The sequence below is a fragment of the Electrona antarctica genome (genome assembly GCF_951216825.1).
Source record: "Electrona antarctica genome assembly, chromosome: 16".
Classification (NCBI taxonomy): Eukaryota; Metazoa; Chordata; class Actinopteri; order Myctophiformes; family Myctophidae; genus Electrona; species Electrona antarctica.
The window spans coordinates 21,093,512-21,108,982 of NC_136797.1; the positions used below are offsets into that span (position 1 = coordinate 21,093,512).

Sequence of the window (15,471 nt, forward strand, 5' to 3'; positions counted from 1 at the left end):
CCGCCCAAAATGGGTTAAACCTCAACACAAAGTAATTGTAAATGTAATGTAAACATAAATGTAACATGGCGTGAATGCAATCTAAACATAATCACAATAACATTTCAATACACCGTAGTTATGTAAAACATCCATGATTCTAATTGACTTCTACTGTGTGTAAGAAGCGTGTGTGTTTTACCAGTCGGACTGACTCTTTTCTTTGTCTCCCAGGGTCCACCCGGCCCCCCTGGCCCCAGAGGCCCCTCCGGACCCCCAGGAGCTGACGGCCCCCAGGGACCCCCAGGCGGCATTGGAAACCCAGGATCTGTTGGAGAGAAGGTACAGCGATGTTCATTTATTTTTAATGCAAGCCTACAGTACACTCATGGATACAAGCGCTCAGTCACCATTACAGTCATTTGGATCCCGATAGAATCCAACGTGTCTTTCCGTTGGCTAACTCTTGGCTTCCACCAAAGCAGTGGTTCTCAACCTTTTCAGACCGTGACCGTGAGTTGAGTTTGGCTTGGTTCCACAGATAAACATTGTGAAAATAGCCGATCTACAAGCTCACACGTTGTGGCCTTGTAGATCGGCTATTTTCACAAATTCTGCCACAGATTCTTCACAATTTGACCAATGTTTGGCCAGTTTTTATAGAATGTAGGTATCAAAAAGGTCTTACTTGTTCACTGTCATCTGGGGACCCCCCCAAAATCATGTGGGGACCCCCAGGGGGGTCCCGACCCACAGGTTGAGAACCACTGCTCTAAAAAAAGGATGGTTTGTACTGTCGTTCGCCGACACATGTGGTTGGCAGAGTCACGCACTAAGTTATTTTAAGATGAAATAGTATTTGAATTGGTCGAACCGATCCATGTTCATAAGCATCGTCCATGAACTGGTTGGTTGTATGTATAACATAGGTTCCTGCTGTATCCTTTGGCGCGGCTTCACAAATGACAGATTGGAACTTAGCCTAACAAAAGTTTTCAGTCATGACTTCTTCTTTTTTTATTGCTATGCTTCAGTCCCTGAGTACTGCATTATCCCATTTTGGGGCGGGAACCCCTTTTGGTGTTAGCATTATGTTATGCTTTAGCTATTGAAAAATAGCAGATCTACAAGCTCATAGCTTGTAGGTCTGCTATTTTTGAAAAATCGAAGAACGACTGACACAGAAACATAGCTTTTTCAGAAAACTGTCAGGATGTAGAAGACATTTTTAGAATCTGATCTCAGGTCAAAATGGGTTATTGTTTAAGTGTAGCTCCGCTCCACAGCGCTGTACCAAGTGAATAAATGATGGAGCACGCTGTACACGGCTTCTGTTCAGACCGACGTACAAACAACAACGGCCCGTGTTCAACTGGTAAACCATTCTAGCACTTCTCTATGAGATAAATGCTTTGTTTATCGCTTTAGCTGTGTTTTATGGCACAGGCCTCAGTGCGCCAGCAGCGTAATTGTCAGTTTGAGTGCCTTGGTGCAGGGCGAAGATTGTGACTGATTCCTGTTTGCAAGGCTTTTGCTGCTATTAATATTTGATGTGGCTGCGCCACATAATTCTCTCCCTTTTAACCGGGACTGGATCAGTTCCTCTGGTGTGGCGTGACGGAGAGGTGTAGTGACAGTCTAATGGGGGGGGGGCTTGTCCACCGGTGCTGTCGCTGTATGGAGATGAATAAACACTACAGGCGGGCGCCGTACGTAAAATGCTAAGGTGCCGGACCCATTTAGGGCTCTTAAAAAACTCTTATTTGTGCTTTGGCTTGTCATCACGAAAAGCCTCTGCGTTGCGGCAGCGGTGGCCGCGGCCAACTCCACCCTGCAAGCGCACTACTTCCACGCTCAGCACTTTCTCTCAGTGGCGGCGGTGTGGCGTGATTTGTTTTATCTGGTCCAGTCAATAGAATCACCTTCGCCCCCCTTGGGGAATGTCCCCGCGGACGGTCCTGTCCATCTCCTCGACAAACAACAAGCTCACCTCAACACAGTTGCTCGTTCAGCTAATCTGGCTTCAGCTGAGCCGGCATCTTTTATTAGATGGCCCTGGCGATATGCCCCCCCCCCCCCCCGTGTGTGTATCTGTGATGAGCAGCTATCTTTCACACTCACTGTAGCGTTCCAGCTCTCAACAGATTTTAACGGCTGCCCCGCATATTGATTGACAGTGAGTGGGACATTGTAAAAGTGCAGTTAGGGCTTGTGCACAGCTTCTCAGCGATGCAGCACGCTAACTGTACGGCATACTGTGTATGAGGATACACAGTACAGGACACATGCAGCATTAAAAAGACAAAAAGGCATTGGAACCGACGTGGACATCCTGGCTTAATTTACGGTCTCCAGACCAAAAGTGGAATTGAAACTCTCAAAAGATCGGCATAACCTTGACTCAGATTCAATGCTAGAGTAGAGATTATAGAAAGATGTATTTACAGCGCTGTAACATGCATACAACACACGAATACGTCTGACACCAGCAAATCTAAGCTATCTACAGATAGCTCTTTCTCAGCTCACAACAATTTTAGTCAAGCAAGTTCATCAATGCTAAGAAATATATAATATAATAATATAAATTCGCTTCATCCAGAGCCTTTTTATCGAAATGTGTTATTTATTTTTGAAGGGACATTGAGAGGTTGGCCTCGTTTACAGTGTCCATCGAGATAAACAATACATTTAACCCATTTTGACCTGAGATCAGATTCTAAAAATGTCTTCTACATCCTGACAGTTTTCTGAAAAAGCTATGTTTCTATGTCAGTGGTTCTTCGATTTTTCTAAAATAGCAGACCTACAAGCTCGTAGCGCGCCACTCGGTGGGGAGGACGTCCTGGAACTCCCCTCGAGGACCCCTGGGGGGGTGGGGGGGCTACCAGACCCTACGTTGAGAACCACTGGCGTATAAGGCTATAGCATTTTCTCATCGTGTGGCAGAAGGCTGCATCGCTGTTATATCCACAAGCATCCCGACGGAGGAGATGCGGGCGCAACGCACAGCGCAGCCTGTGACAGTGAATAACGACAGCACCCGTTGCGTATAGGCGAGCCCACGCGGCCCGTCGCCTAATAAGACATGGGGAGGGGGGGGGGGGGGGGGGGGGGGGGCAGAGATATATGGGGGAGAGTCCATGGATGACCCCGGGGTCAAAATACCTCCTGCTCCCAGCTATACCCTATCTATTCATCTATTCTGGCTGCACTTGATGGATTGAAATCTGTTGTGTCATCGCTTTCTGTCACCCGGGTGAGCCAGGAGGACACTGTCTGGGACAGTGCAGGCTGCTGCTGTAATATAATAGATTTGAAGAGATTTTTCTTTTCTTTTCTTTTTTTTAACGCGCTGCTAGATCATCATATAAGCTGTGTGATATGCTATACGGCATGCCCCTTATGTTTAATCTCTCTCTCTCTCTCTCTCTCTCTCTCTCTCTCTCTCTCTCTCTCTTCTCTCTCTCTCCAGGGAGATTCTGGTGAAACAGGAGAGCCAGGCCTTCAGGGAGAACTTGGCCCACCGGTGAGTGATTTCTATCTTTCTTGTCAACTGCTATTTTTACAACGCAGTCACCCGCCCGACAAAACTAGGTCATTATTATGGACCTCAGGATCCCGTGGATTCAAGACAGTTGAATTGTTAATTAACCAAATTATTAATTTTGGCGCTGATCGGTCCAGCGGTTTGTGAGATTAGTACCGGACAGACACGCAGACAGACAGACCCTGTCACAGAGGCCTATAGCCTCAAAGGTCTACAAAACAATACAGAAGACAAGTACAGAAGTGAAACGACAATATCCTACTGTCACAGAACAAAGAAAACAGACCTGACTGCCAGTCAACAGAGCAAAGCAGGGAATTAATTTGAATGACAAAATAATATTACGACACCAGCGTTTCCACGTCTCATAATGACAACAATCCGCGGAGCAGTTTCTCCCGTTGACATTTTAGTTTTCAGATATGCTTATGCAAATAATAATAATCCCCTCGTGCACAAAGACCACCCTGTTGTCTTTGAACACGACATGTTGTAATGTAGATATCATTTTATACAGACTTATAGCATGTTACGTAGACAGCACTAGAATTGCATTTTATGTAGTCATAGCACTTTATATGTATAGTATGTATAGTTTATATGTATAGTTTCATTATATAGATATTCCACTGTCACGTTCTTAGCTTACGCATGTTTCATGATAACTACTTTTTATGTATGTGATGTATTGCCATGCTTTTTGTTCTTGCTTATAGTAAGTCGCTCTGGATGAAGAGCGTCTGCTAAATGCCTAAATTGTAAATTGTATATATAACGTGCTACGTTGCCATCCCAGGGTGCGCGAGGAGAACGAGGAGAGAAGGGAGAGTCTGGTCCCGCTGGCTCTGCTGGCCCCCCTGGGCCCAAGGGCCCACCCGGAGACGACGGTCCCAAAGGCAGTCCTGTAAGTTTCCATCTGCTGTTATTTTCATGGGGTGACACATTGCTTGCATAATACACTGACACCACGGCGCGTAATCAGCGCCTCAAACTGTGACTCCGCCCACCCCCGGGGGAAGTTGTGATTTGCGCTCGTTCACTGCAATGCAATTTGCGGCATTTTCAAAACAATATTGAGCAGAGTAGCGATTATCAAACGTATTTGCAATGCCATACGTTGAAAGATCTGTTGCCCGTGGACAAGGCACGCTACCTCCGCAAGTTAGATAGCATCGGCATAGATGTCTGTCCGTATGTGATTAAGGATTGGACCAAGTTGCATTGGCAGCCATAGAAAATTCTAAAACCGGATGTGACGTTTTTGGGCGTTCCTGTCTAGCGTGGTGTCAGTGTATATATCATGGTGAACCCCATGCAGGTAACCCCATTCTGGGGGTGAAGAGACTTGGTGTAGAGGGCGGAAAAAAGGAGTGGATCAAGTACATAGCCCTGGTGGGAACCACTTGTGGTCCGTGGACCGATTTTTGTGGGTCGCGAGGAAATATAACCCCCCATTATTTTCTGTTTTCTACATTAAAAAATAAAAGGAAATAAAACGAAGAAGAGAAATCACAACTTGTCACTACAAGACGTAGTGAAAATAACCGTTTAGTCTTGAGCTAAAAGGTTAAGCTTAAAACCGCTGACATCGTCTATAGAGGGTATGCGCATGCTTAAAGTGAATGGCACATCGAGTGGCAAATCGAGTGGCAAAGCAACAGGCAAAGTGAGTTTAACATTGTTTAATGTTGTTCAATGCAATCAGATAGGACTTTTCTGTTTGGATGTATGGCCTGAAAGTAGTTTTTTGCCACTCAGTAGGCATTCCTGCATAACTTCCTGGTTTGATGATGATGTCACACGCATACCCTCTATAGGGGTCAAGTGCTTAACCCATTTTGGGGCGGGAACCCCTTTTGGTGTTTTAAACATTGTTATAATTTAGCTATTGAAAAATAGCAGATCTACAAGCTCATAGCGCGCCACCGAGTGGCGCGCTACAAGCTTGTAGGTCTGCTATTTTCGAAAAATCGTGAGAATATTTATTTCAGAAAACTGGAGGATTAAGAAGATTTTTTTTAAATTTCGACGTCAGGCCTAAATGGGTTAATACATAAACAGATCAGGCATCAATGTAGTACAGTAATGTTTAAAAGCGGTGTTGTATGATAGTAAATGATGTGTTCGAAAGTACAGAAAAGTGCTTACCTACAGTACAAGCTCACGCCGCATGCAGTGATGCAACTGCAAGTGTAAAATCGGGTGTTGGTTAATGCATGCATGCCTTCAATGTTTTTGCTCTTTTACATAATGCAACACTTTTGTGGATTTTCTCAGGGTCCGAGCGGTTTCCCCGGCGATCCTGGCCCCCCTGGAGAGACTGGCGTGGCTGTAAGTAACAGAACATTCCGTGTTGTATATCATGAGAATTGTAATATTAATGATGAATGAAGGTGGTGCAACATCATAACATTCTTGTTCTTTCCTCCACACGCAGGGTTTAGACGGTGTGCCCGGCGACAAGGGAGACGACGGAGAGGCCGGTCAAGCTGTGAGCAACTTTGATCTCTTTTTATCATAAATTGTTACATGTACTGTACAAGCACTTCAATCAGGCATGTACTTAGACCAGGCCTTAATGAGTTGAATCCTCTCCCTTCTCTTGTGGAGAACATTCTGCGAAAAATAAATAGCCAACTTGTAGAGCAGCCATTTTCGATTCGTAGTGTAAAAGCTAAAACGAGAGTGGGCCTAATATAGAGCCCTGGGAGACTCCTGTTTTAAGTGGTTAACATACAGTAGCTCTAGGGGGTTAGAGCGTGGGTCAAGTGTGAATGAGAGAGGTTTCCCCCGGTTCGAGCCTGGCTCCCAGTGTCCTTGGGCAAGACACTTCTCCCCAGACACCACCCTGTACAGACATACCCGGCCTGTACAGACAGACAGACAGAGGACAGATTCCTAGGTGTGTACTCGAATGTATAATGAATGTCCCTTTCACCCTTCGCGCAGGGTTCACCTGGACCAACCGGAGAGTCCGGTCCCTCCGGCCCACCAGGAAAGAGAGTAAGTGCCCTTTGTGCTAATTTGCGTTTATTTCACACTTTCTGTTCTGAAATATTAAACTGACAAAATGCTAATGTTTTCTTCCTGGATATGCAGTGGTGGGTTCATGTCTTTCTGTCTCCCTCCTCTCTCCCAGGGACCCCCTGGAGTTTCGGGACCCGAGGGAAGACAAGGAGAAAAAGGAGGAAAAGTAGGAAAAAAAGGCTCACAGCCGTGACGCCAGTACATTATCTATACTGTATATATCAGGGCTGGGCAACTGGCGGCCCCGGGGGCCACATGCGGCCCCCACCTTCACTTAATGCGGCCCTCAGGTTAATGTCAGAATACTGATATATTATTGGTTTCAGCTGTTTACAATTCCACGACATGCAAAACATGACTCGCTGTAATGTCTAAATTAGTAGCTCAATGCTCAACACAAGTATAATTAAAGGCATTTGAAATTACATAAAAATGTACATTTTCAGGATTCCAATTCAAAAATAGCAAAAATTCAAGATTTCAATTCGAATATAGCAAAAATTGTCGATCTACAGGCTCAAAACGCGTCGCAGCGCGGCGCGTTTTGAGCTTGTAGATCGGCTATTTTTGCTACGACAGTAATATATGGCCCTAGGGAGTGAGTGTGGAAATATAGTGGCCCTCTCCATCGTCAAAGTTGCCCACCCCTGGTATATATGATAGGTTGTCTCCAGTGTTGTTTTGTAAAGAGAAGCTATAGCGAGCTGAATGAAGATTGTTCACGTCTCCCCCGCTTTCTTTCCTCGTTAAAGGGAGAGTCCGGTATGGAAGGTCCCCAAGGAAAGACGGGTCCCGTCGGCCCTCAGGGATCGCCTGGCAAGCAAGGATCTGAAGGGCTGAGGGGCATCCCCGGTCCCGTTGTAAGTATATATATATTATTTTCTTCTCCATGGCGTCACATTTCACGGTCCCGCGAGAAAGGCAATCGCGGTACGGGGTGACGAACGCAGGCCGCTCCGTATAGCGGAGCGTGAAGGTGAACTGTTCCAATAAAGGAACAGCAGCGTGTTATTCACAGAACGTAGCCTCCTTGAGGGAGACGAACGAAAACATGGTCTGATTGCTATTTGTGTGCAGGGAGAGCAAGGGCTGCCCGGTTCAACAGGCCCAGATGGACCCCCAGGACCCATGGTGAGTACAAATACCAGCGCTTCTTTCTTTCTCTGCTAATGTACCACGTACTGCTGTTGTCAGGCACAAACCTTGTATCTCCAGTATTTCAACTTTTTGCTTTCGTGTAAACGAACGCCCTACTTCGTAGTGCAAAATGTGTCAAGCAAAGAATAGCGGATCTGTAAGCTCAACAATGTGTGAGCTTATACTGTCGATCTGCCATTTTCTGCTATTTTAGAAAAAATATTAAAGTGATAGTGTGTCCGTGAGTTTTATGAATATTGAACCAATGTAGCTTGTGACTAAATAATAACTACATTGGATCCATTGGAACACAGATATATATATATATACAGTATATATATATTTCTTTCCCCATTTCCTGAAAATTTACGAATTTTGAGATACTATGTTTCCACCCGACAACAGCCATATGCCCCCCCCCCCCCCCTCTCTCTCTCTCTCTCTCTCTCTCTCTCTCTCTCTCTCTCTCTCTCTCGTGTTAACCCACTCCTCTCTGCGTTCTCTCACAGGGACCTCCAGGATTACCCGGTATGAAGGGCGACTCTGGCATCAAGGGAGAAAAGGTGAGCTATTTTGTTGTGCGTTTTAATTGTGACCGATCGCCGGCTACGTAAACCGACGCTCGTCTCTTTCGGCCTCCGCAAATACATTAATCGGGAGGCAGTCGCAACGTTTTCTTGACACGTAATTGCATAACATGAACACGGGTGACTAATGACTCTGCTTACCCCACCAATTTGCTGTGTAATTAGTTTGCCCCTTATAGCCGGGCATGTCATGGTAATACGATGGAGCACTGCTGGGTCTTAATGTGAGATGTGATGGCTGTATTGACGGTGTCTCTGTGTTGTCCTGTGCGCTCCCATAGGGCCATCCCGGTCTCATCGGCCTCATCGGACCACCGGGCGAGCAAGGAGAGAAGGGTGACCGGGGCCTTCCCGGTCCCCCGGGACAGACTGGACTCAAGGGAGACAACGTGAGTTAATCCATTTAGACCCGAGTTAAAAACATTCACTTTGAAAGAATATATATTAAAAGATTTGCGCCACATTTTTACGATTTTTCAAAAATAGCAGACCTACAAGTTCATAGCGCGGCACTCGGTGCCGCGCTATGAGCTTGTAGATCTGCTATTTTTCAATAGCTAAAGTAATAGTAACACAATGCTTGAAATACCAAAATGGGTTTCCGCCCCAAAATGGGTTAAGTTTTAATGAGATTTCCAGCTGAAAATGACATTTTTGTCAAGCAACGCTTATCGAAAGTGTCGCGGGGGTGCTAAAAGCTACAAGATACATTACTCTGCTGATTGTTTTGTGATGTCACTGATGTCACTTGCTACGGTATCTGTATTCTACGATAGCTTGAAACTACGTTGCACTACTTAGTAGTAGTAGTAGTAATAATACTTGGAGGAGTTGCTCAGGAATCGTGCGGTTATGTATACTGAATTTCCCTCACGACTCGAGGTCATGAAAGGTCGATCTGTCTGTCTATCTGGTGGTGTATGCACAGCTGACGGGATCGTGCCAAGACTTACACATTTCCTAGCAAGAACAGAATGTTTCCCCGGCACTATTGGAGGGCCGCAGACATTATTGTTAGTGCCGAGCATCACAATACTGTATAGGTGGTAGGGCATTCACTTCTAGTCATTTTTACTAGTTGACTAGTTGCCTAGTTTACTAGTCGACTAGTTGTTTAACTACCTATTATGTAAAAAATAAAATAAATTTAAAAAATAAACTTTTTTTTTTTAAATAAATATTTGTACATTGAAAAACTGTGTACATGCCGGTGACTATAACTATAATCTACCTGATCTTGAGGCCTACAAAATCGAAACTAGTCAACTAGTACCAACAAGGTTGACTAGTGGATTTACTAGTCGACTAGTAAAAGTTGCTTGTCTGTGGTATTTTAGCTTATCGGTGGTCAAATATATTTCCTCCGTCAAAGTCAATATTAGACCAAATTTTTGTCGTATTTTATATGCCAAACATAGCAGACCTACTGTACGAGCTTTTTTTGTGTTTGTTTGCCGTGCGACGCCGCTGTACGGACGAGCATAGAATAGGCATGATTATTCAGCCTTTGTGAATTTGTTTTCAGTCACCATGTACAGTACCAAAGCTCACCATGTTGCTGTGTTTCTCCCCAGGGTATCAATGGCCCTTCAGGACCCCTGGGTCCCATCGGACCTCCAGGATTACCTGTAAGACTGTTTATTCTTCTCTGGTGTCATTTTCATGTTCAGTATTATGCATGCACTCTCAATTTGAGACAATAACCATGTGATTCTTATCTTATATGTAGGGTCCCCCTGGTCCCAAAGGAGCGAAGGGTTCATCGGTAAGTTGTCCTGAAAGTCGACAAGACGCAAGAAACATTCGACATTGTGGGGTTTATATAAAATGTGGCGTGAATGTCATTCCATTAAACAAATATTGTGTGTCCTGCTCAGGGTCAAACTGGTCCAAAGGGAGAAACTGGTGTTCCTGGAGCCCAAGGTCCTCCTGTAAGTTTGTGTTTTCTTCATGTTATAGCGTTATTTCATTCTTAAAGATGCAATGTGCGAGATGTAGCCTATGTCTTGCACGGGGTCTCCTGTGTGCTCTAGTGACTGTTGTGTTGAGCTAAGATGGAAAGCCTGTTTGTGCAGGGGAGATATTACCCATTGAACTTAATGCGAGGCCTATTATCAGCCTTATCTGTGTCTTCCCCGACACACACAGGATCTGTGTGTACGTACGTACACACACAGAGACGTGGTGCATTTCTATTAGGATTTATGCATGCGATGCAAGAGCGCGGTCTAGCCAGCACCAACTAGAGACTCCTGAATCGCTGCCCTCCACACTCTCTTATCTAACATCAGGGTCTTTGAGCTCTAGTTGACGTGCTGCGGTGCATCTAAGTAGGGGTGCCTGACCGGCGCAGTGACCATGAGCTGTCAGTCTCATCCTTCTCTCTCTGACTTTGTCTGTGACCAAATGTAGTTCCCCGTAGAGTAGAGGACCACATTCCTTGATGTGGGTCCGTCCATGTGTCACCCAGTGCCATTCGATTCGTGTCGACACGAATCAATTTAAAACACGTCATTTTTGTAGACACTCGTGGAATGGTTCACGTGTTGACTCCTCCGTCTCTCCGTGGACAGGGCCCTCCTGGCGACGTCATCCACCCACTGCCCATGCACGCGCCCATGAAGGGCCGCACGCGCCGACAGACCGACGGCGGTGGCGGCGGCGGCCGCATCGACGCCAGCCAGATGATGGACACCGCGGGCATGGACGCCAACTACAAGGACTACGACGACGGCATGGAGGAGATCTTTGGCTCGCTCAACTCACTGAAGCTGGAGATCGAACAGATGAAGCACCCACTGGGCACGCAGGCCAACCCCGCACGCACCTGCAAGGACCTGAACCTCTGCCACCCAGACTTCCCCGATGGTGCGTTTATACTTACCTGGTGTAGTCATATCATGACAGTGTGCCCTGCCCGAAAATAGACGACGTACGAGATTTATTTGCTATTTTGCACATACGGCGTATGGAGTTCTTGAGCATGCGGTGTCCCTGAGTCAGCATAAAAAGTACATGATGGAACAGAAAAGAATGAGGCGAGAGAGAACACATCGTACAACACCAAAAAAGTTAGTGCGAACGAATGAATGAATGTAAAACTGAGTTCAGTTCCAATTCACCACAGATTAAAAAGAAATATTGCACAGTATTTCACAAATATTGCACACGTATTGCAAGTAGATTGACACAGTCTGTTCTAGGTGGGAACCGAGTTTTCTTTTTCTGTCCTAAAAAAACACATACTCAAAATAGCAGATCTGCGAGGCTCTTTGTGAGCATTGTCACACAACGTTGTGACAACGTTGTGACAGTGGTTCATTCAATCGATTCATTCATTCATAATCGATAATCGCTAAGCAAATAAGTTGCAGCCCTATTTATGTCCATTGATTTCACAACAAAATTGTGTAACGATGTCAATTATTTTACATGACTCTGTCTCTCCCTCTCTGTCTGTCTGTCTGTCTGTCTGTCTGTCTGTCTGTCTGTCTGTCTGTCTGTCTGTCTGTCTGTCTGTCTGTCTGTCTGTCTGTCTGTCTGTCTGTCTGTCTGTCTGTCTGTCTGTCTGTGTCTGTGTCTCTCTCTCTCTCTCTCTCTGTCTCTCTCTCTCTCTCTCTCTCTCTGTCTCTCTCTCTCTCTCTCTCCCTGCTTGTCTCTCTCTGCTTGTCTCTCTCTGCTTGTCTCTCTCTGCTTGTCTCTCTCTCTCTCTCTCTCTCAGGTGCGTACTGGATTGATCCCAACCAGGGCTGTTCTCGGGACTCCTTCAAGGTCTACTGCAATTTCACAGCAGGAGGGGAGAGCTGCATCTACCCTGACAAGAAATCTGAAGGGGTAAGTGGGCATACTGTTACACCCACGCACGCAACACGCACACATACATTAACACACGCACGCACGCAGGCACGTACGCTCGCTACACACACACACACGCGCACACACACACACACACACACACACACACACACACACACACACACACACACACACACACACACACACACACACACACACACCGATAAGTTTACCTGTGTAGATTGTAGCTCTCCGGTTCATGACACACACACACACACACGCGCGCACGCGCACAGATAAGTTTACCTGTGTAGATTGTAGCTCTCCGGTTCATTTGAAGAACAACTCGGGATGTATATTGTATCTAAGTGAATATATTACATGTTTGTGTTGTTTTTCCTGCGAGGTCTATAGCTCGCTGCCGTGCATGTTAATGAGCCGTTCCTCTGGAGGCCGTCATATTTGCCATAGTAACTCCACATAATTAGCATCCTTTCCACGATGATTAGTACAAACGGCGCTGTAATCACCAACATGTAGATGATGAATTGAAGCCCATCCTGTCCCCCCAGAAGGACACACACTGGACCCTTCTTGAGTTCCTTCACTATTTTACAAAAAACTCCATCTGCAACCGCTTATCCGTAGTCGGGTCGCGGGGGCAACAGCTCCACCAGAGAGCTCCAGACTTCTCCCTCTCCACAGCGACATTACAGTAACTTCCTTCTGGAGGATCCTGAGGCGTTCCAAAGGGCCAGTGAGTCCATGTAATCTCTCCGACTGCGCCTTGGTCTGCACTTTCAATATAACGTTCATTGACGGGACGGACCATTTCTGGTTTATCAACCTAGCAACGGAGACGCCGTTAATGGAAATAATAAAATAGACGCTGAAGACGTCTTTGGCACTCTGTGCCTACCATAGAGAGACGTCAAAGACTATCTTTGGCGGCCAGTGAGTTTTAATAGGTTGGGTTGTGACAGTCACTCACTAACCACAGAGGAGACGAGCGCACGCGGTCTGTCCACATTGTGGAGGCGTTGTCGCGTTTTTTCCCCCGCAATCCATCTCCTCGGGGTAGAGGCTGTCATCGATGACTGATGGCCGAGCTTTATCAGCGCAGGAGGTGGCAGGTGACAGCCACCTTGAGAAGCCCGGCTGGCTCGTTAATGCATTAGTTTGCGATGCCGGGGTGGAAGAGTGGGGGGAACGGAACACAGTGGGAACGGAACACGGTGCCATTTTGACAGGGGGGGGGGGGGGGGGGGGCTGTAACATAGCAAGGCTGGCCTGGCGCTACCGGACGTTTTAATGATCGCACTGGCCGGGGCCTCAGGCTCAGAGGACGGAGAATTTGCTTAAGCTCAGAATAATGAAGCAGACCTTTTTATAGGCCTGTCAGTGATGGAACACGAGGGGACGCAGAGAGGAGAGCTCACGCCGTCAGTCACGCACGCACGCACGCACGCACGCACGCACGCACGCACGCACGCACGCACGCACGCACGCACGCGCGCGCGCGCACGTTACTGTACTATACTATACTACGCCCACTTTAAATATACTGCACTCACTACAGTATTTACGATGCAGGTGCAAGTAATTCTCAACTCTTTTAATTTCAAGGAACGCCATTTTGATACAATTTTGTAATTTAACTTATAGAGTTCCACGTGTACTCTCTTGGAGCGCTATGAGGGTCTATGTTGAGAACCAGTACGGTACTAGTGTTCTGTTCAACATGTGAAGGTCACTTCACACGGCGGCGATGTGCGTTTAATGTATTTCCTTCCAACCGTTATGTTAAGTGGGCTCCGGCCTCATGTTAATTAACTCGTTAAGCCACTGACGATGCCAGCCTCCAATCAAAATGGTCGTACGGTATATATTATAGAAGGACATTAATCGCCATACTTAGAGCCGTAGTTCCGCCGGTCAATTCTGACCTCCTGATGACAAACAAAGTTAATACTCCATGGCTGCACAGCAGAGGTGGGTAGAATTAGTTACCGGTTACTTATTGTACTTTCAACTTGTTTTTATTTTATTTTTTTACTCCCTTTAAACAGAAATGTTTTAATGTCTGTTCTTTTTCATTCTCTCGGAGAACCTTCATCCAATTCTGTTTATTCCGATTGAATAAGAACTTGTAGTAATTTTATACTTTAGACATTTCAATTAAGTTCAATTATTTAAACAGTCTGTCAGAGACCTTATGAATTAACTCAATACTTGAGTAGTCTGTACCCTAGATACTTTATCACTTTAAACTGAGCACTATAGTTAAACAAAATCACACCCGTGTGAAGTGAGGGGCTCTAATCATCGTACATCATCGTACATCATCGTCAAGAATGCTGGTCACTTATTGGCCAAGGGTGGCCACCGACATGCCCAGCCGATTTGCTCAGACACATATGACGTAAATTCTCCATTCATTGTCAATGCCATTTAATGTTTGTGTTCAGACAGAATCTACACTGTAGCTGTTTATAGGAGGGGCTAGCGCCCCTCAAAAATGAAGTCAAGAATCAAGAATTCACACCAAATATATATATAAAAGTACAATGGTGAACGACATAGTTATCGTTATTATCATAGTTAGTGTGATAACTATGATATTATGACTTTTTTAACTCAAGTCATTATTTGGATGACTGCTATTGCTTCTATTCCAGTCAATAATATTTTAAAAGTAACAATTTAGTACAGTTTGTAGCTACTGTACAGCACTCTGCCCACCTGTGCTGCACGGCCCTTAACGCTCATAACAGCCAATGTCGAGGCGTTGATGGCTGCAGCCACTTTCGAAAGGCTATCGCGTCTTAATTAATTCATAATGTACTAATTAAAATTTCAACAGCAATTAGCAGCAGCGAGCCAATGTTTACATGCGGCAAGGAGCCATGATTTACGGAGGCCTTTCCAACGCGCCTCGGATTGTTTGATATCACCTAAGTGCTTTTTCCAGGTCCAGCCGGGAGACTTCCTAAAGGACAAGGAAAGGAAAACAGAGATGAAAGGCCTGCTAGGGAATATCATCGCTGTCGGCCAGAGAAACCATGTATCTCAATATTTCATTTTTTTTCTTTTTCTTCTTTTTTTTTTACACTTGTACTTCGTCGTACGAGTGTGTCTCGCAAAGACAAAAAGTAGCAAAAATAGGAAGCGAATCGCAACACGTTGTGATATTGCACATTGCCTATTATCACTATTTGTCTATTTTAATTTTGAAAGTGGTTAAGTGTGTTCGTGAGTTTATTACACTTTTAACCAATAAACAAGTAATAACAAGAGCTTGTGACTAAAATGATAACGGGTTCTTTTTTTTTCTCTCTCGCTTCCATTTTCTGAAATGTTAAGCGTTCGGTACAAGGTTTCCCGGCCGACAGCGAC

At 45.5% G+C, this 15,471-nt stretch overlaps 1 protein-coding gene across 1 annotated transcript in view; it reads left to right on the plus strand.

The window, feature by feature from the left end:
- Window positions 1–15,471, plus strand: part of col5a1 (procollagen, type V, alpha 1) — a 156,079-nt gene that overhangs the window by 130,919 nt on the left and 9,689 nt on the right. Inside the window, exons 48-63 of the mRNA XM_079523820.1 lie at window positions 214–321; window positions 3,455–3,508; window positions 4,326–4,433; window positions 5,807–5,860; window positions 5,967–6,020; window positions 6,479–6,532; window positions 6,669–6,722; window positions 7,309–7,416; window positions 7,634–7,687; window positions 8,203–8,256; window positions 8,562–8,669; window positions 9,855–9,908; window positions 10,010–10,045; window positions 10,158–10,211; window positions 10,854–11,148; window positions 12,002–12,114. Of these exons, the coding sequence (XP_079379946.1) occupies window positions 214–321; window positions 3,455–3,508; window positions 4,326–4,433; window positions 5,807–5,860; window positions 5,967–6,020; window positions 6,479–6,532; window positions 6,669–6,722; window positions 7,309–7,416; window positions 7,634–7,687; window positions 8,203–8,256; window positions 8,562–8,669; window positions 9,855–9,908; window positions 10,010–10,045; window positions 10,158–10,211; window positions 10,854–11,148; window positions 12,002–12,114 (1,362 nt within the window). The remainder of the gene's footprint in view (window positions 1–213; window positions 322–3,454; window positions 3,509–4,325; window positions 4,434–5,806; window positions 5,861–5,966; window positions 6,021–6,478; window positions 6,533–6,668; window positions 6,723–7,308; window positions 7,417–7,633; window positions 7,688–8,202; window positions 8,257–8,561; window positions 8,670–9,854; window positions 9,909–10,009; window positions 10,046–10,157; window positions 10,212–10,853; window positions 11,149–12,001; window positions 12,115–15,471) is intronic.